Source organism: Schistocerca gregaria, chromosome 5, assembly GCF_023897955.1.
Source record: "Schistocerca gregaria isolate iqSchGreg1 chromosome 5, iqSchGreg1.2, whole genome shotgun sequence".
Lineage (NCBI taxonomy): Eukaryota > Metazoa > Arthropoda > Insecta > Orthoptera > Acrididae > Schistocerca > Schistocerca gregaria.
Window position 1 is genome coordinate 96185130 of NC_064924.1, and position 22367 is coordinate 96207496.

The following is a 22367-nucleotide window of genomic DNA, read 5'->3' on the forward strand; positions in this document are numbered from 1 at the left end:
GGCTTGTCATTAATAGCAAAGCAATGTAGTTTCATAATCACAGTTTAATGATCCACAGTCAAAGACATCCAGAAGGTCATAGACTATCCCAAAAGAAAATTTTTTATTGTTTAGCTAACCAGGCAACAGTTTCACTGTAGAGAATCCTGCAGGAAGGCAAAAATGTGATGTAGTTAACAAGTTAAACTATGAAAAATGAGTGTTTATTGTATGTTAGGTAACTATCTTAAATTTTCTTGTAAGTCAAGCAGGACTGAATATGTGGTTGTCACTACAATGTATTTAAATGTAACTTTTGGAATTCACAGTTCCACAATCTTCCTGGCCTCAGTTTCTGCAAGCCCCTGCTCCACACCCTTCACCATCATGCTACATTGTCTCCCACTTCACCCTATTAATCTTGACACACACTAGCATTTACACAATCTTGGTATGACTTTCTTTTATCTCTCCTCTCAATCCAGACTTCCATCTCAGTAACATCTATCTGCCCTGTTCCCTTTCTTCAGTAAGCCACCTTTCTCCATCACCGGCCCCTTCCCTTTTACCCTCTTACCCATCCCACCTGACACAACCCCTTACCCATGTCAAGCTGCAGCTCTAAGACAGTTTAGTTAGCAAGTAAAATATAGCCATTTGTGTATTAATTATCTTCAGGTAAGGACAGTGTGCAAAATCTCAGATATATTTTCAATTTCATTTATGTGGCTGTCAGCCATTCAGCTTCTGAACTATATGGTGGGTGGTTATCTTTACTCCTGACATTATTTGCATACTAAAATAATATCTATTTATAATACTTATCCTGTCAAACCTGCATTCTATGTATCTTACTTGTGTTTATTATTTGCCCTCACCTTCATTTTTAAGAAGCTCTTATCCTGAAAAAAAGGCTAATGAACAGAATGGAAAATCCTGGAATTGAACAGATGGTTCTCTGCTAGTTGCCAATGTTTATACCACTTTGAAATCTTACTCAAGTCTGACTGAATATTTTTCCTATGTTTTTCAAATGATACTTCATTATAGATAACCGCATCATTTGCAAAATGTTGGAGGTTACTATTAATATTGTCTGCAGTCTCATTTACACATATATACATGAACAACCAATGGCCCCATCATGCTTCCCTGGGGCACACTTAAATTTACTTCTACATCTGTCAATGATCTCCATCCAAGGTAACATGTTTTGTTCTCCCTAACAAGAAATCGAACCATACACATATTTCACTTGATATCCTGTATGATCACACATTTGATAATAAGCATAGATATAGTATTGAGTAAATCCTTTTGGAGACCAAGAAATACAAAATATAACTGATTGCCTTGATCCATGGCTTTCAGGATGTCAAGAGAGAAAAGCAAAAGATGAGATCTGCATGAGCAATGTTTTTGGAATCCATGCTGTTTGGCATTGAGGGGGTCATTCTGTTTGAGATATCTCATTGTGTTTGAGCTCACCAATGGATGTCAAGGATAGTGGATGGTAGTTTTGCGAATCATTTCTGCCACTCTTGTTGTAGAAGGTGACATGTGTTTTCTTCTCACTACTGTACACCATTTTTTGTTTGAAGGATTTTTAGTTCTTCAAAATTTATTTGCTGACTGCAAATTCCTTGACATCAGCTGTTTTAGATCAACTACCCAATTGTGACAAATGAAAATTTGTGCCAGGCTGGGACTTCAACCTGGATTTCCCATTTATCGCAAACGGTTGCCTTAAGCACTTCCGCTATCCATGCACGCTCCCCAAACTGACCCAAACTTTATCTAAGTCCTCGTATAAGCAGCCTCTAAATTTATAAGCAGCCTCTAAATTTATCACCTAATGCTCACAACGCTACTTGGATTTCTGCAGCAGAGAGAGTGACACAACAAGGAATCGAAACGAATGCTGTTCTCATCATGTGCCTGCCTAGGCTTGCAATGCTTACATGCTTGTCTAATAAAACAGACTCTCTGGATCATCAACAGTATCTGTTCATTCAGACATGCAGGTATGGATTTATGGTGTATTATGGTTATAACAGGGGCTAACTCAGCTGCAAACTTTGTATGGAATCTGGTATGGACTCCATTGGGCACTAGAGCTTTGTTCAATTTTAGCAATTTCACCTTTTTGTCAATGCCAAGAACACTAATATTTACATCACTCCATCTTTGTAATGGTGTGAAAATTAATTGTGACAATACTCCATGGTTTTTCGTGGAAAGAAATATTTGAAAATGGATTTCATCATTTCTGCTTCTACTTTGTTACGCTCAGTTTAAACTTTTGCTGCCTCCAATAGCCTTCACAAACGACAAGAACTTCTTTGAGTTTTGTGAGAAATCTTCCAATAATACACTGCTGTGTTAGTTGTTGAAGGATTCATGCATTGCCCTCTTGACAGTCATACAATTTTCATTTAGGAACTCTGGATCTACAGTCATATGCTTCATTTTACACCTATCATTCATTAGTGTGTGTTGGCTTATATTGATTGTGTAAATAAGTGTAGCTGAAAATATGAATGGGAGAATTCATAAATTTTAATCCAGAATGAACATTTATTACAAGTGCTATCCACTATGTCAAAACATTACAAAATTTTGATATTTTTATGAAAATAACTGGATGTGGTGATTTACGTGGGTAAATAACCAAGACACATTATCACCTGCCTGTGATGAATTGGTTATTACCACATAAATGATAAAAAACTTTTACATTCATAATTTATATTGGCCTTTGGTGTGGTATTAACAGGACCCAGGTCCTTATTTCATGAGAACTCAACTCTCTTTGCTTTCAACTTCTATTTTATTTTCTTCATTACAGGCTTCATCAAGGACATAGTTACAGTACCAAGTAATAAACAGACTCACTCAGTTAGTGACAACAACAGCAACTACCCTACAGTAGTACTATTCCATAACTCTTCCTGTTTTGTAAACCTAGCAAGTGCTTTTCCTTCATCTTTCTTCCTTTCCCTTCAGTGCTTCTGTCATAAGAAAGAGGCATTGGCTCCAAAAGCTTTTGCATTTCCATATCTTTTGTATGTGTTTTACCCCACCACCACTTGGTAAGTAAATTTTTTATCCGTCACACTATATCTTCAAACACTGATTATTTTTGTTGATATATTATACAGTCATTTACATTAAATAAATTACTTTTGCTGTTTTACAGCAATTTTACATTATTTATTATTCACATAATGCAGGACATGATACTTGTCTTTTCTTTATAATTAATGTTTTTTGTGGTGGAACAGTATTACAATACTACTTTACATTTGCAGCTCCATTACAAGAGCCCATGAGATTAACAGCTGTATTACACATTTTAGGTGTCCCTGTGCCCTACTTAACTGATTTGTAAATTACATTGGTATGAAAATAAACCATATTCTATCTGTTTCTTAAAGTACTTGTCTTTTGTGATAAATGTGTACTTGTGTATACAGTCATTATGCAAACAGAATATTTTATATGAGTACATGATTAAAGTTTCATGTTTTCTGTATTGGTAAATATCTATGACTTTTTTTATTAAAAAAAGTTGAAGTTTGTCATATTTTGGATAGTCAACATAAAGAAATTATATACTGGATTTTAAACCAATGTCACTGTTTTAATTCATTTTGAATAGAACTTAAGCAGTTTCATTTTAATGAAATGCTATGTCCCAGTAACTACATTCCAATTGTAATATCTTCACACAATGCTGATTTTTTTTTTCAGTGTTATGTCTGATAACATTATTCTCTTGGTTCCTGCCTTCTGATTGTGGTCAGCGACTTACAGTTTGTGTGGTGTCATTGTTTTTGCACATGTTCTGCTTGTTACATGTGGCTTTTGAAATATACTTCTATGGAAAATCTGTTCCTCATTTGGGTGAGTAACAGTATCAAGTTTATAAAACAATGTACTTCCTTTGCACTTAACACATTAGGAATTTTGTTCATTGCCATACTGTTCATAATGAGAAATTACAAAACACAGATTGTATGAGCAACATTTGCTAGTTACAGCTACAGCCATAAATGGGACTTAGCAAGAATAACAGTTTATATTCCCTTCTGTAACATATTCCTTGTCTTCTCAGTCATTATATGACTGATATTAATCATCTTCAAGTAGATATTACTACATTCATGCTGCCACATCATCACAATTATTGTAAGGCTTATCCCTGATTTTTCCATTCATCATTGAACTACTATTGCCATGTCCCTATACATTCTTCTAGTCCATTTTAGTCTTTTTGCAGAAATTCATTGAGTATGTTTGTACATCTACATACAGAACTCACAAGTCACTGTAGGGTGTGCAGTGGAGGTATCATGTACCACTATCAGTCATGTCCTTTCTTAGTCCACTTGCAGATGGAACAGGGGAAAAATGACGATCTGTATGCCACAGTATTTGCCCTAATATCTCTTATCTTGTTTTGAAGACCTTATGCAAAATCTATTTTGGCAATAGTAGAATCATTCTGCAGTCAGCTGCAAATGACTGTTCTCTCAGTAGTGTTTCACAAAAAGAAAATTATCTTCCTTCCATGGAGTTCCATTTGGGTTCACAAAGCATCTTCCTAACATTTGCTTCTTGATCATTCCTACTGATAACAAATCTAGCAACACGCCTCTCAATTGCTTCAATTTATTTCTTTAATCTGACCTGCTGGGGATCCAAAACACTCAAGCAGTACTCAAGGATGGGTCAAACAAGTGTTCTATATGCCGTCTCTTTAGTAGATGAACTAAAAAATCAAGATCAACCATTTGCCTTCCCCACTACCACCCTTCTATACTCGTTCGATTTCACATTGCTTTGCAACATTAAGCCCAGATATTACTGCTTGTCCTCTGTAATAAAAAAAAACTGAGTAAAGGAATCAATGATCAACCTGAAGGGATATCTTGTGACATCTGCCCACACCAAATGCAGTGGGAAAAAAACACCATTATCTGTGCCAAGCAGTACACTACTGCATTACTGATATTGTGTTCCAACATTAACGAGCCGCTTTCCTACTCATCTGCATTTACTTACATTTTGAGCAAGCTACCATTCGTCACACCAACTAGAAATTCTGTCTGAGTCATCCTTCATCTTCTACAATCACTCAGTGATGATACTTTGCCATGTACTACAGTGTCATCAGCAGATAGTTGCAGATTCATGATCGCCCCATCCAGCAGATCATTTATGTATGTAGACAATGAGAACTGTCTTATCCCACTTTCCTAAAGAACTCCTGGCAATGCCCTAGGCTCTGATGAACACTTGCTGTAAAGGACAACATACTGCATTCCAATACTTATGATGTTTTTGAGCCATATCTGGGAACTTATTCCATATGTTTGGATCTTTGTAATAGTCTGTCAAATGCTTTCTGGAAATCTAGGAATATGGAATCTGACTGATGCCCTTCATCCATGGATATCGTATGAGAAAAGAGAAATCTGAATTTTGCATGAGTAATGTGACAGTGACAAGAGCAGACCACTGGATGAAGATGGGAGGGTGGAGGGGTGGAGGGGTGGAGGAGGAGAAGGGAGGGAGCTGCATTCAGATATAAGCCCTGCGGTTGTCTCTTAACAGTCAATTAATCAATGCACCTGTTGATGGCAATATGGTCATGCACCCAAATATTGTGATATTGGATAAAGAGGCACATAAGCCCAATATTTATTTCCTTATGTTTACATATTGTGTTTACTAGATTCCCACATAGATTCTGATATATGAAACACTTGTGTGACATTTATTACTGAAATTAATCAGCTTAAAATACTAAAATCTATATCCACCTGTTGGTTGTTTATCTTTCATGCCTTAGTAATTATTCTTTATTTACAGTTTATTCAATGTGCATTATAACATCTGTAGAGTAATAAATCTCTTTAAGATTGCCTTACACTATTTCACTATGGTAAATGTGCTACCCTCTCAAAAAGCAGGTAAATTTATTATTTCCACTTATTTGTTTTTATTTTCTAGATTTCTGATTTTACTAATACATATGACATTTCCATATTTATTGGACTGGAATTCAATGTGTGCTATGATACTTTACTTATGATAAAAATGAAGCAATAGGAAAATCTGATTCAGTAACAATATAAATGTAACACAGTATGTGTTGTAAATTCTATGCAGTCTTATGATTTGATGATATCACTTCAGCAGACATTATTACAATTTCAGTTTAAATTATTGAGTATTACCATCCAAAATAATCAGTTGCACAGAAGAAAGAAAAGTATAGGCTGAAGAAATATACAATTTTGTGCTAGCAAAATAATGAGTAACATAAAAATTAATCATATTCTGATATGTGTCTGGTAGTTTGTAAGTGTCCAATGGCTAACTGATAATAAAAATGATCAGTATAAACTGAGCTAAATTATTGTGTTTGTTTATTGAAAGATGTCTTAAACCCTCAAAATAATATGATTATTCAAATACCTTTGCCCAGACACATACTGCCTTATTTCAGTGCTCCTTCTGCGTGACTCCCTTCTAATAACATGCATATCACTGGTGGGTGCAGTGCTGTCACAAGGTTTGTTCTATGCATCGAGACCTGTGCCAAAATGGCTTAATGAGCTGATAACATCACCAGCAAGCCGTTTATTAATGTATCCAACCAGTTTACCCTCACAACAGGTATTTATATTATTATTATTATTGTTATTATTATTATTATTATATTTACTATTACTGTCAATAACGCTGTGGTTTTTATTTTTTAAACTTAGTATTCGCAAATATTCACAACAAGCTTATATGGATCTTTTCTGTTGTTTCACTTTTACCCAGTCTGTTGCACCAACTGAATTTCCATACTTTTAAAAGCTGTGTCATTTCCTTTCCTTTCACTTAAACTGCAAACCTGATACTGTTCATTCACCATTAAAATTGGTCTTTTTTTATGTCACTTGCATCAATTTCTGCCTTTCATGATCTTATTGTGTATATTTTATATATAACAACAATACAAAAGGATATATTGTTACTCACAACATAGAAGAGGCACCGAGTGACAGATAGCCTTGTTATTTTATTTATCCATCCATTGACATTAAATATTGTATGGATGTTGTCAAAGGTACATGTAAGCCATTTCAAAGAAATGGGACACAAACAATATATATGTAAAAAAAAGTACAAAACAAAATAATACTATGAAGTTAATAATAATAATACAATGAAATTAATATAGCCTATATACATCCCTGCTTGTTATTTTAAATTCATTGTCTGTTTTTCCATAAGGCTTTAGTTTTTTCCTCCCTAAATGGCAAGTCCTTATATACACAATACTGTTTAAGCATATATTTACATCACACAACAGCTGTCCATTAAGTATGTAAATGTAATGAATGATTAGGTACAGATAGGGTATTTTCCATTTGTCTTTATAAATATCACCAGAAAAAATGTATTGACCCACTTGTTCTACTAGAATTTTTTTAAATTCTGTTTTAAATATGTTATCATCTTCTAACTGCCTGATGTTGACTGGCAGTGTGTTGTACTGTTTTGCACCGATATGGGTCACATGCCTTTGTGTATTCGTTCTTTTTGTTTGCTGAGTATGGAGTGCTGCCCCATTACGGGTATTGTAGTTATGAAAGTCAGCATTTGTCTGAAAATCTGCAATGTGGGTCCTGACATACAATATGCATTTGTATATGTATAATGATGGTATAGTGAGTATTCTAAGCTTTTTGAATATGGGTTTGCAGTGTTTCTGTGGATGACTGTGAGTTATTATTTAAATGGCCCTATTATGCAGCAAAAAAATTAGTTTTAGGCGCCTTGTGGAACCTCAAAATACTATTCCATATGTGGCTAGAGACTGAAAATAGCCAAAAATTGCCATTCTGGGACCCTCTGAGGTACAAACATTTGCAATAATTCTGAGAGCAAAACAGGCTGAATTAAGTTTCTGTGCAAGTTTTATTACGTGGTCATTAAAATTTAACTTTTCATCCACATGAATCCCCAGCAATTTTGTGGATGTCACTCTGTCTAAGACTTTGTCACCCCACACCAGATCAAGATTTACATTTTGACATCTTTGTCCCAAACTGCATATAATTTGTTTTATTTACATTCAGTGTCAACCTGTTTGCATTGAACCAAGAGTGGATGTAATTTAGTACTTTATCCGCAGTTGTTGGTAGCAATTGCTTTGGTGCACTTATTATCACACTAGTATCATCTGCAAATATTATTGCTTTGGCTGCATCATCTGAGGTGTGAAAATCGTTTATATAGACAAGAAACAATATGGGCCCCAGGATGCTGCCTTGTGGTACTCCTATTTCTACATTTTTTTGCCTCTGATACTGAACTTATTTGTTGATATCAGTCCTACAATCTGTGTTCTGTTTTTTAGGTATGATTCAAACCATTTTTTTCCTATCCCATGTATACCCAATGCTTCTATAAAAAAGACTGCTGGATGTTATTTAACTGCTGGTTAAATCCTTCAATCAGAGGTAGACAAAACATACACACACACACACACACACACACACACACACACACACACACACACACACACAAGTGGCCACCTTTATCTCCTTGTGGTAACAGCCTGCTGTGACTGCATCTCAGGTGAGCAATGATCTTTGCTGGAATGGATAATGGAGGTAAAAAGAGTCATGAACTAGGGAAGGGAATGGGTAGCAGTGTAAGGGTGGGGGAATATGCCAGCACTGCTCATGGGAGTGTGCAGGAATGTGGTGGGACAGGATAGTGGGCTACTAGGTGAAGCATCTTCCCCCCATGAACCATGGACCTTGCTGTTGGTGGGGAGGCTTGTGTGCCTCAACGATACAGATAGCCGTACCATAGGTGCAACCAAATGGAGGGGTATCTGTTGAGAGGCCAGACAAACATATGGTTCCTGAATAGGGGCAGCAGCCTTTTCAGTAGTTGCAGGTGCAACAGTCTGGATGATTGACTTAACTAAAATGGCCTTGCTGTGCTGGTACTGCGAACAGCTGAAAGCAAGGGGAAACTATGGTCCTAATTTTTCCCGAGGGCATGCAGCTTTACTGTATGGTTAAATGATGATGGCGTCATCTTGGGTAAAATATTCCCCCATTTGGATCTCCGGGTGGGGACTACTCAAGAGGACGTCATTATCAGGAGAAAGAATACTGGCATTCTACGGATCAGAGTGTGGAATGTCAGATCCCTTAATCGGGCAGGTAGGTTAGAAAATTTAAAAAGGGAAATGGATAGGTTAACGTTAGATACAGTGGGAATTAGTGAAGTTTGGTGGCAGGAGGAACAAGACTTCTGCTCTGGTGAATACAGGGTTATGAAGACAAAATCAAATAGGGGTAATGCAGGAGTAGGTTTAATAATGAATAAAAAAAAAAATAGGAGTGCGGGTAAGTTACTACATACACCATAGTGAACGTATTATAGTGGCCAAGATAGACACGAAGCCCCTGCCTACCACAGTAGTACAAGTTTATATGTCAACTAGCTCTGCAGATGATGAAGAAATTGAAGAAATGTGTGATGAGATAAAAGAAATTATTCAGGTAGTGAAGGGAGATGAAAATTTAATAGTCGTGGGTGACTGGAATTCGACAGTAGGAAAAGGAAGAGAAGAAAACATAGTAGGTGAATATTGATTGGGGCAAAGAAATGTAAGATGAAGCTGTCTGTTACAATTTTGCACAGAGCACAATTTAATCATAGGTAACACTTGGTTCAAGAACCATAAAAGAAGGCTGTATACATGGAAGAAGCCTGGAGATACTGACAGGTTTCAGATAGATTATATAATGGTAAGACAGAGATTTAGGAACCAGGTTTTAAATTGTAAGACATTTCCAGGGGCAGATGTGGACTCTGACCACAATCTATTGGTTATGAACTGTAGATTAAAACTGAAGAAATTGCAAAAAGGTGGGAATTTAAGGAGATGGGACCTGGATAAACTGACTAAATCAGAGGTTGTACTGGGTTTTAGGGACAGCATAAGGGAACGATTGACAGAAATGGGAGAAAGAAATACAGTAGAAGGAGAATGGGTAGCTCTGAGGGATGAAGTAGTGAAGGCAGCAGAGGATCAAGTAGGTAAAAAGACAAGGGCTACTAGAAATCCTTGGGTAACAGAAGAAATATTGAATTTAATTGATGAAAGGAGAAAATATAAAAATGCAACAAATGAAGCAGGCAAAAAGGAATACAAACGTCTCAAAAATGAGATCGACAGGAAGTGCAAAATGGCTGAGCAAGTGTGGCTAGAGGACAAATGTAAGGATGTAGAGGCATATCTCACTAGGGGTAAGATAGATACAGCCTACAGGAACATTAAAGAGACCTTTGGAGAAAAGAAAACCACTTGTATGAATATCAAGAGCTCAGATGGAAACCCAGTTCTAAGCAAAGTGGGGAAAGCAGAAAGATGGAAGGAGTATATAGAGGGTCTATACAAGGGTGATGTACTTGAGGACAATATTATGGAAATGGAAGAGGATGTAGATGAAGAAGAAATGGGAGATACAATACTGCATGAAGAGTTTGACAGAGCCCTGAAAGACCTGAGTCAAAACAAGGCCCCGGGAGTAGACAACATTCCATCAGAACTACTGACGGCCTTGGGAGAGCCAGTCCTGACAAAACTCTACCATCTGGTGAGCAAGATGTATGAGACAGGAAAATACCCTCAGACTTCAAGAAGAATAAAATAATTCCAATCCCAAAGAAAGCAGGTGTTGGCAGAAGTGAAAATTACCTAACAATCAGTATAATAAGTCACAGCTGCAAAATACTAACGCGAATTCTTTACAGATGAATGGAAAAACTGGTAGAAGCTGACCTCGGGGAAGATCAGTTTGGGTTCCGTAGAAATGATGGAACACGTGAGACAATACTGACATTACGACTTATCTTAGAAGAAAGATTAAGGAAAAGCAAACCTACATTTCTAGCATTTGTAGACTTAGAGAAAGCTTTTGACAATGTTGACTGGAATAGGTATAAAAATCCATGGAGAAGAAATAAAACCTTGAGGTTCGCCGATGACATTGTAATTCTGTCAGAGACAGCAAAGGATTTGGAAGAGCAGTTGAACAGAATGGACAGTGTCTTGAAAGGAGGGTATAAGATGAACATCGATGATAATGGAATGTAGACAAATTAAGTCAGATGATGCTGAGGGAATTAGATTAGGAAATGAGTAGTAAAGGAGTTTTGCTATTTGGGGAGCAAAATAACTGATGATGGTCGAAGTAGAGAGGATATAAAATGTAGACTGGCAATGGCAAGAAAAGCATTTCTGAAGAAGAGAAATTTGTTTACATCGAGTATAGATTTAAGTGTCAGGAAGTCGTTTCTGAAAGTATTTGTATGGAGTGTAGCCATGTATGGAAGTGAAACATGGACGATAAATAGTTTGGACAAGAAGAGAATAGAAGCTTTCGAAATGTGGTGCTACAGAAGAATGCTGAAGATTAGATGGGTAGATCACATAACTAATGAGGAGGTATTGAATAGAATTGGGGAGAAGAGGAGTTTGTGGCACAACTTGACAAGAAGAAGGGACCATTTGGTAGGACATGTGTGAGGCATCAAGGGATCACAAATTTAGCATTGGAGGGCAGTGTGGAGGGTAAAAATTGTAGAGGGAGACCAAAAGATGAATACACTAATCAGATTCAGAAGGATGTAGGTTGCAGTAGGTACTGGGAGTTGAAGGAGCTTGCACAGGATAGATTAGCAAGGAGAGCTGCATCAAACCAGTCTCAGGACTGAAGACCACAACAACAACAACAACAACAACAACAACAAGAACAACAGGTGAAGCATAAGGAGGTGTCTGAGATAAGCAATGGTCTTTGGTGGAGTGAGTATTTGTGCAGAGAAGTGGTGTAGGGTGGAGAGGGGGGGAGATAGCAGGGAAGGAGAGGGGGAAGATGTTAACGTTGCCTGCAGGAGTGTGTAGGGACATGGTAGTGGGCTGCTAGTGATGCAGTATCAGGAGGCTGTGCTTGAGGAGGGGAGAGGGGGATAAAGGGTTGAGAAGATTGATTGATTGACTGATTTTTATTGCCCAAAAACAAAACATTTACAGGGATGTAAAGCTTGTCTAAATAACGTCAATAAATGTACAAACAACAATGACAATAAATACACATATAATTAATCTGTGTTAGAAATTATGCCGACAGAAATCTTCCATTGCATAAAAACAATTTTGAATTAATAAAGTTCTTACAAATATCTTAAATGTTTTCAGATCCAGACTCTGGTAGTTTATTAAATAGCTTTACAGATGTGTGTTTGAAGCTGTTTAGAGTTTTGGTATATGAGCAGTAGTCTTTTCTTACATCATTACAGTGTCATGTGTTATAACTATGTACATCAGAATTCAGATCAAAACTAGACAAGTTCTTTTTAATGTACAAGAGACACTGAAATATGTAAATACATGGCAAGGTCATAATACTAAGTTTAATAAATAATTCTCTACAGTGAGTTCTAGGTGGTACTTTACATATCAGTATGACAGCTTTTTTCTGGGCTGTAAATAAGCATTTTGAGTAGCAATTATTTCCCCACAAGATTGTCCCATACGTCAAATGAGAGTGAATATACCTATAATAGACAGAAAGCAAAATTTTATCATCTGCTTGAGAGAAGTAGAAATGGAAAAAAAAAGATTATACAGGTGGGCTGGTGGGATAGAAGATGTGTGTAGGATGGGAACAGGGAAGAGGATAGGTGGATGGAGGACAGGGGCTAGTGAAGATCATACAAACAAACGACGTGTTACAGTGAGAGTTGCCACCTACCCAGTTCAGAAAACCTGGTATTATTTGAAAGAAGCCATATGGCACAGGCTATGAAGCAGTCTTTGTAGTTGAGCATATTGTGTTGGGTGAAATGCTCAGCAACTGGGTGGTCCTGCTGTTTCTTGGCCAAAGTTTGGCAGTGGCCATTCATGCAGATAGAGAGCTTGTTGGTGGCAATGCCCACATAGATTCCAGCACAGTGATTGCAGTTATGTTCATAGATCAAATGGCTACTTTCACAGGTGGCCCTGCCTTTGATAGGATAGAAGGTGCCTGTGACAGGACTGTAGTTGGTGGTAGTGGAGGGGTTTATTGGACACATCATGTATCTAGCTGTATTGCAGGGATGTGACAATATTATGAGAAGGAAAGTTGCTACTCACCATATAGCAGAAATGCTGAGTCACAGACAGGCACAACAAAAAGATTTTCACACTTAAAGCTTTCAGCCATTGGCCTTTGTCAATAATATACACACATATGCACACACAAACTCACACAAACGCAACTCTCACACACAACTGCAATCTCAGGCAACTGAAACCACACTTGAGACTGCAGTTGTGTGTGTGAGCTGTCTTTGCATGAGTGTGTGTGTACATATGTGTTTCTATTGTTGACAAAGGCCATTGGCTGAAAGCTTTAACTGTGAAAATCTTTTTGTTGTGCCTATCTGCGACTCAACATCTCCACTATATGGTGAGTAGCAACTTCCCATCTTATAATATTATTACATCCCATCTTTGATTTTCTATTGCAGGGATATGAGTTGTAGGGCCAGTGGTTGGGATCAGGTGTGAATTATGATCAGACAAGGATATTGCACAGGTTGTGGTGGCATACCACTGTGGCAGAGGGGGGAGGATATTTCACATTTCAGAGCACAACAACTGGTAGTCGAAACCCTGGTGAAGAACATGATTCAGTTGCTCCAGTCCTGGATGGTACTGAGTCACAGGCAGTATGTGCCACTGTGGCCAGACAGTGGGTATGTGGGCAATGGTAGATGAATGGGAGGACAAGGCATGTGAGATCTGTCTCTGGACAAGGCTCGGAGGGTAATTTCAGTCTGTAAAGATCTCAGTGAGAACTGTGGCACATTAGAGGTGGGCTTCTTGTCAGTACAGATATGGTGGCCAAAGGTGGATGGGCTGTGTGGAAGATATTTTTGGTACAGAATGGGTTGAAGCTGTCAAATCAATGGTACTGTTTGTGGTTGGAAGGGGTGACGTGACTGGAAGTACTGATGTAGCCACTTTAGGGGTGGATCTCGACAATGAGGAAGGTGGCTTGTTGGACTGAGGAGAGCCAAGTGAAGCAAATGGGGGAGGAGGTGTTGAGGTTCTAGGGTAATATGGATTAAGTGTATCTCACACAAAGTCCATATCATAGAGGTTTCAGCGAAAAATCTGAAACAGGTGAGCAGTGTGGGATTCCGAGTCATTAGGAATGATTCCTCTAGATGGTCCATGGAAAGGCTGGTATATGGTGGTGCCTTGTGGCTGCCGATTGCTGTACCACAGATCTGTTTTAGTGATGACTTCAATGGAGTTTGCAATTCATATATAATAAGTTTATGTCTCATCTACCACACTTTGTTTTCTTCAGTAAGTATATTCATTTGATTACACATTCATTTTGAGGCTCAGTACATTTTTTGGATTTTATTTCTGGTCACAAGTTTATTTATTTATGTTTGTGATAATTTCCTACAAAAATATGCAGCATGTCACATTCCAAAAGATTACACAGTCTGCAAAATAGTATAGAAATAATGACAAATAAAAATAAATTTGTGAATCTTAAATGCTACAAGGGAATGATACCCTAATTACATTACATACAGAATTACATCAAAATATTACACTAAATGAAATTTTATAATGACTGCAAATTAACTGTGACTAACACATAGCTTGCCTGCCTGTTTTTTGAGTATGGTTGTGTCACAGTGCCAACGACTTCAATATAAAGTAACACAGAAGACCACATGCATGGCATCACACATAAGAATGACACTGACAATGAATTTTAAAAATTGTCGTTCATACAAAAAGGAACTGAATATGGCAAAGTCAAAATTAGTACACCTCTCAGAGCTTAATAGCTCAAGACACAGGGACAGACAGCCATATTAGTCACCAGCTCACACAGGGTGTTGCACATCTGTTACAGTGAGTGCACAAATGATCCTGTTCAAGATATGACAGGAAAAATCTGTGACATAAGTGAATGAAAAGTGGTGGGAGACTGTATTGGGACAGATCATGCAACTGGATCATCGACAAGGGAACGACCTATGCAGTATAAGTTTGAAAGCAGAAGTGTCTTAAATATGGACTAGGATGTTTTGCAGGTCAAGTGGATGATAGTACACCACTTTCCTTAATTTTGGGGCATAACAAAAAGTAGACAAAGTCCTGGCAAAATATGATGTTCAGTTTTATATGTTTTGATGATACCTCATGATAGGGGAAGTACTGGCTAGTTGCTGATTCATAGTTGCAGTGGGTTTGTTGATGTAATTGGAACAAATAATGAATACAATCTGTTTATGAGTCGACTGGATAGTATGTTGTCCATGAATGGAGACTCTGGCAAGGTTGTCAGTATTTTCAGTTAAAACCTTATAATGTTGTGATGCTTCTGGGAACAATCTCGAGCACTTAACTTGCATATTTACTTTGCATCAAATCGACAGCCCTTTAAAAAAAATTAAAAAACTTTCCTTTTTGAAATATGCCTTTTATCCACCAACAAAGTTTTTGTGGTACAGTAAATAATAAATGAAATAGCCAATTTGTTGATTTTATCTTTCACTTATTTATTTCTATAAAGACATACACAGATTCATTGTCATAAGATCTCATCCAGGTCTGGCACAATACTGACTGATCTCTTGTGTCTATCATCACTGGTGCTTCTATAACGCGCAACAGTTACAAACGTTTTCATATATGATTTGAATTGTACTTAATTAAACTCAACAAATGAAAGCCATGTGCTTCCACAAGACTCATTACAGAACCTAGTTTGAAAAATAGTGGCAAAAAGTTTTATATAATTAGTAATTTGAAACAAATTGGTTTTCATATAGAAATTTTGTGAAATATTCACTGCTACAATTGATTGACTACATTCTTTAATTACTTTGTAATTACAACATGAATTTTGATACTAACATGATTTCAGTGTCTGTACATTGAGATCTATCATTATTGTTACTGCTTTTTTGTATCCTGACTTACAAGCAATATTCTCTGTGAGTATATACATTTGGTCCAATATACTGTACAGTGTCTCCATAAGTAAACTAGATTTGTATATTATGTACCTAATTTTGCCATAATTAATTCTCATGGATATGTTAACTGTAAGGCAATACAGTTGAAAGTTCTGGATGTATGTAATGTCAGGTAAACATCACTTAATGTAGTAGTAGTAGTTTATTCATCCGGAGACAAAGTACATTGCATGGATTTCGTCAAAAAATACATAGTATATATATAATGATGATGTAAATAAAATAGAAAGAAACATTGACATGGGAAAAATATATTAAAAACAAAGATTCCAAGACTTACCAAGCTCACACACACACACACACACACATATATCCATCCGCACATACACAGACACAAGCAGACATATTTAAAGGCAAAGAGTAAGGGCAGAGATGTCAGTCGAGGCGGAAGCACAGAGGCAAAGAAGTTGTTGAAAGACAGGTGAGGTATGAGCGGCGGCAACTTGAAATTAGCGGAGGTTGAGGCCTGGCGGATATCGAGAAGAGAGGATATACTGAAGGGCGAGTTCCCATCTCCGGAGTTCGGATAGGTTGGTGTTGGTGGGAAGTATCCAGATAACTCGGACGGTGTAACACTGTGCCAAGATGTGCTGGCCGTGCATCAAGGCATGTTTAGCCACAGGGTGATCCTCATTACCAACAAACACTGTCTGCCTGTGTCCATTCATGCGAATGGACAGTTTGTTGCTGGTCATTCCCACATAGAAAGCGTCACAGTGCAGGCAGGTCAGTTGGTAAATCACGTGGGTGCTTTCACACGTGGCTCTCCCTTTGATCGTGTACACCTTCCCTACCCTCTGGCTCCTACCCTTGCAACCGCCCCCGGTGTAAAACCTGTCCTATGCACCCTCCCACCACCACCTACTCCAGTCCTGTAACCCGGAAGGTGTACACGATCAAAGGGAGAGCCACGTGTGAAAGCACCCACGTGATTTACCAACTGACCTGCCTGCACTGTGACGCTTCCTATGTGGGAATGACCAGCAACAAACTGTCCATTCGCATGAATGGACACAGGCAGACAGTGTTTGTTGGTAATGAGGATCACCCTGTGGCTAAACATGCCTTGATGCACGGCCAGCACATCTTGGCACAGTGTTACACCGTCCGAGTTATCTGGATACTTCCCACCAACACCAACCTATCCGAACTCCAGAGATGGGAACTCGCCCTTCAGTATATCCTCTCTTCTCGATATCCGCCAGGCCTCAACCTCCGCTAATTTCAAGTTGCCGCCGCTCATACCTCACCTGTCTTTCAACAACTTCTTTGCCTCTGTGCTTCTGCCTCGACTGACATCTCTGCCCTTACTCTTTGCCTTTAAATATGTCTGCTTGTGTCTGTGTATGTGCGGATGGATATGTGTGTGTGTGTGTGTGTGTGTGTGTGTGTGTGTGTGTGCGCGCGCGAGTGTACATCTGTCCTTTTTTTCCCCTAAGGGAAGTCTTTCCGCTCCTGGGATTGGAATGACTCCTTACCCTCTCCCTTAAAACCCACATCCTTTCGTCTTTCCCTCTCCTTCCTGAAGAAGCGAAAGCTAGCAATTCTGTGTGTGTGTTTGTGTGTTTTGTTCATGTGCCTGTCTGCCGGCGCTTTCCCGCTTGGTAAGTCTTGGAATCTTTGTTTTTAATATATTTTTCCCATGTGGAAGATTCTTTCTATTTTATTTACATCATTATATATATATATATATATATATATATATATATATATATATATATATATATATATATATATATATATATATATATATATGGCGAACAATACTATACAAAATATAGATGTGCATAGTAGACTACATAACATCAGACCACATTGAAATAGCACATACAACTTTGATTTTTTACATTGATGTATGAGAAAGACTTTTTACATAGAATACACAGTTGATATTTAGATATAACCTGTTTCCTATTATGGAGATATGACTGGAACCACTTTTTAGCTACTCCTCGTATACCGACAAATTCTAATTTGTCTAGCAGGATATCATGTTGGACAGTATCAAATGCCTTTGAGAGGTCCAAATTAATTCCTATTGTACTGTTGTTCTTATCTAGCCCCGTTTCAATATTTTCAATGAATTGGGTGATGGCTGACTCTGTACTCATTCCTTTGCGACAGCCGTGTTGGTTTACAGACAATAGATTGAATTTCTCGAGGTAATTCTGTTTTTCATGACTGTCCCTATTACTTTTGAAAATACTGATAATAAAGCTATTGGTCTATAGTTTCCCACATCATGTATATTGCCCTTTTTATACAATGGTTTTACTTTTGCAATTTTTAATCATTGTGGAAAGACACCTTCTGAAAATGATATGTTTATGATGTGGTTGAGTGGGCCTGTTATGGCACTAGCCCGTCTCATCATGACTGAGCAAGGTATCTCGTCAATCCCTGAGGACATTTTATTCTTCATTGTTTTTATTATTTGATTAACTTCCAATTTGTTCGTGGGAGGTAGCAATAATGAATTAACACTTTGTTCTTCTGGGATTGATGTTCTACTAATCTTAGAACAATTTTTACTGAGATTGATTGGACTATTTATGAAGTAGTCATTAATGTAATTTGCTAAAGTAAGATTTCTGACTAGCACACCTTGATCATCTTTTAAAACAAAGTCATCTGGATTTCTAACATTTTTGCTTGAGCCTTTTTTTTTTTTACTACATTCCATATAGCTTTTGATTTGTTTGCTGACCCAGCAATTACACTGTCATTGTGAATTGTCTTGGCTTTTTTGATCACCTTCCTGTAAATTTTCTTGTATGTCTTAACATAATCTGTGAAGTGTTTATCTTTGTTATCTTTTTTGAGTTGACTGATATGTTTTAGTGTTTGACCAGAAGCTCTAATAGCAGGTGTTATCCACTGGCTTGTGTTCCTAGGCATGACATTGATCTTTGTGAGCTTTTTTGGGAAACACATCTCAAATAGGGACATGAATGTACTAGAAAAAGCATTGAAAGATTCCACGGTTGTTATTTGTGCAAAGACATCTTCCCAGGTTTCATTAGCTAACAACTGGATGAAAGTATTCACTTTTTCTGTATAGAAGTGCCTTTTGTATCCCCACTTATATTTTACTGCCTTGGGGTAGAGTAATTTATGTATGTTAATAGTGTATTGTGATCCAAAAGACCTAAGTTTACGTTTAGTGGCTCAGTGATACCATTCTCCATATTTGTGAAAATATTGTCTAAAAGAGAAGATGACAGTTCTGTTATTCTGGTGGCATCTGTAAAGAGTGGATTCATGTGGAAGCTGCTGAGTAAACTCAAAAGCTGTCTTTTTTCATCACTTTCAATTAACAGGTTAATATTAAAATCTCCACATAAAAATAATTTCACTTCATTACTATAAAAAGTGTTTAATGGTGCTTCTATTTTTTTGAAGAATATGTTTTTGTCACCCAGTGGAGATCTATATATTGTAATGACAACTAGTTTTTCACTCTTCTCCTCAGTTTTTAACTCTATGGTACATGATTCAAAACGTTTTTCTATATTTAGATGGTCCAATTCTCGTTTCACTTTGAATTGCAGTCCTACTCTAGAGTAAATGCATACCCCACCATTTTTAAAAACACTTCGGCAATAATGTGATGCTAAATTAAACTTGCTTATATTTATGAGACTTAATTCACTAGCCTTGCACCAGTGTTCAGATAAACAAATACAAGAGACATCAGCAAGATTATTTAAAGCTACTTCTGGATCTAGTACTTTGTTTCTGAGGCATTGAATATTCTGACACATTATCCTGACTGTTTTGCAAGTATTTTTACTTTTGTCATTACCTGGTAATGTGCTGCTTTTTCCATAGTAGTTGTGACTTATCTGCAAATTTTCTTGCTGAATAGTATCACAATCTCCACAAATCTTGATATCATTCTCTTCACTGTTTACTGTCCCATTCTGATGCATTATGACCTCCTTACCATGGCAAATGTGCCAGCCACAACATGTACCAAGAAAGTACAGAAGAAGCTTTTTAATGTAAAACACATGTCAGTCATCAGAACAAGGATATTGATGGAAGTTGGTGCATTTGATAAGGATGGAGGATTTTATGAAGCCACTTTGAGAGATGGAGATGAACTTGCAGGAAAGAAGCTCATTTAGTTGAGAAGTGGATTTGGCAGTGGGTAATGAGGCTCTGCATATGAGATTAGGGGCTGTTTTTGCAATATGTCCATGTCATGAAAATTTCACTAGAGAATCTCTGCCAGATACGGAATTTAGAGCTTTGATACTAATCTCTACTTCTAACAAATTGTCCTTCTGCGTGCAAACATTGAGGATAGTGAAAAGTTTTGGATAGGCATGCAGGATGCCTAACTTTTATTTTTAATTTTTAAACTAATCATCTGACCTTATAAGATGAACCAAATGAAGTGACACAGGAGTAGGACATTGGGCTTAAATTCAGGAGAATGGCAATTCAAATCCCCATCTAGCCATCCTGACTTAAATTTCTTGTGATCTCCCTAACTCATTTAAGGTTAATGTGGGGTAGTTCCTGAAGTGGCATGACTTACTTCTTTCCATATTATTGCCTAATCTGAGGTTAGATTAGATTAATACTTGTTCCATAGATCATGAATACGACACTTCGTAATGATGTGGAACGTGTCAGGTAGTACTCCATCTCTAATAGCGCATTTTCATGGTATGTTAAAACCTAATCATCCTTTCATTTTCGTAGGGTGATTTGTTTCAGAATAAAGGAAAAATTTCTCTTCTGTTGTTTAAATAATTGCATTAATTTGATAAATGTTCATATTACACTTCATTTTCTTGGAAAATTAAACATTCAGTACAGAATATCAGTTTTATTGACAACTCGTAGGTGTTATGATGTGTAGCGTAGTACAAGGACTAGTTTAAGTCGGAGGTTAACAATCTTGGTGTGAGTTGGTAAAGCCAACCAGTAGGAATAGGTAATGAAGGTTGTGGTCCCCTTCAGTAACATGAGCTTCATATTTGATACAGTCTGTTCTGACAAATTGTGAACTTAGCTTTATACTTCAAAAAAGACTTCCTACACTTAAATTTGTATTTTATATAATTACAATGTCATTTTTGACCCCAGGGTGAGATAGGCTTTTCCTTTTTAATCTTCCTCAAACTAACCCTCCCTCTTCCTCAACTAAGGAACTTGTAAGCTCCTCCCCTACTATACTGTCACTGGGTATTATTTTTGTCCTTGTCTAAATGTGTGGGTTGCATAGGCAGCAAGCTCATAAAGTTTACTGGTAGGACCCACACATTAAGATGCATATCCAATAAAGTGACATAAAATGCAGAAACCTTAGATACACATACATCTCACACATCCCAAGGAATGGAAACAATTTCTTTTTATATGTAGTTTAATGAAAATGAGATTATTAATGTAAAAAAGAAAACAAAAAAAAATGATCCCACACAGTCAAACAAAACATTCACAAATATCCTTCAAGGATGCAAAAAATTATATAAATACACTTACAAAATAAATCCAGTTACAGTGACAAAAAAATGTCAAAATGCTGATAGTGATTTCTCAAAAACTTTAGTAAATCTGTACAAAACATAACATCAATTGCAATTCAAAAACTCTCAGTGTATGCCACACAATAAAAAAAGCACAGAAAAACAGTATTTATGATTAATAAACAGTGAGCAAAACTGTGTTGCAATTTTCATGTGTATTTGTAACCATTTAATAAAGCAAGGGCTTAACAACCATTCATGCCAGAACAATTTTTAAAAAATTATTATGTTAAGTGAAAAGTGCATGTAAGTATGTGAGTAAAAACAATAAAAAATATCAAACATGGCCCTTATAGCATATAAAAACAACATATCATCTAATCATTATGCATCACAGTGAGTACAGAAGCATCACAGTAGAAAAATGAACACAGTCTCTGCACTGTAAAATCACATAGATATACATAAAAAGTTCTTCCTGTTGTCTTGTCCACTGTGTTTTCATAAAGTCAATTGAAAGCTGCACATGAACTTCAACTTATCTCCACACAGAGCTATAACACATGCAACAGTCATGTAACCATTGTTTAAGGACAGTCTAGGTAACATACAATTCTTAACACTATGACTCACAGTTCTGTTGACTTTTTATAACACAGGGAACTTAAACATAACACTGACAGAGCAAAGTCATTCACTTCTATGATATAGCTTTACATTTTCAATATCATTTCCCAGGGTTAATGTATTCCA

General features: G+C 37.0%; 1 protein-coding gene across 2 annotated transcripts in view; it reads left to right on the forward strand.

Moving 5' to 3' along the window:
* Nucleotides 1–22367, forward strand: part of LOC126272403 (acetylcholine receptor subunit alpha-like) — a 272215-nt gene that overhangs the window by 226034 nt on the left and 23814 nt on the right. For both annotated transcript variants that reach the window (XM_049975231.1, XM_049975232.1), the window contains exons 7-8: nucleotides 3733–3885; nucleotides 6497–6666. In XM_049975231.1, coding sequence (XP_049831188.1) covers nucleotides 3733–3885; nucleotides 6497–6666 — 323 coding nt within the window. The remainder of the gene's footprint in view (nucleotides 1–3732; nucleotides 3886–6496; nucleotides 6667–22367) is intronic.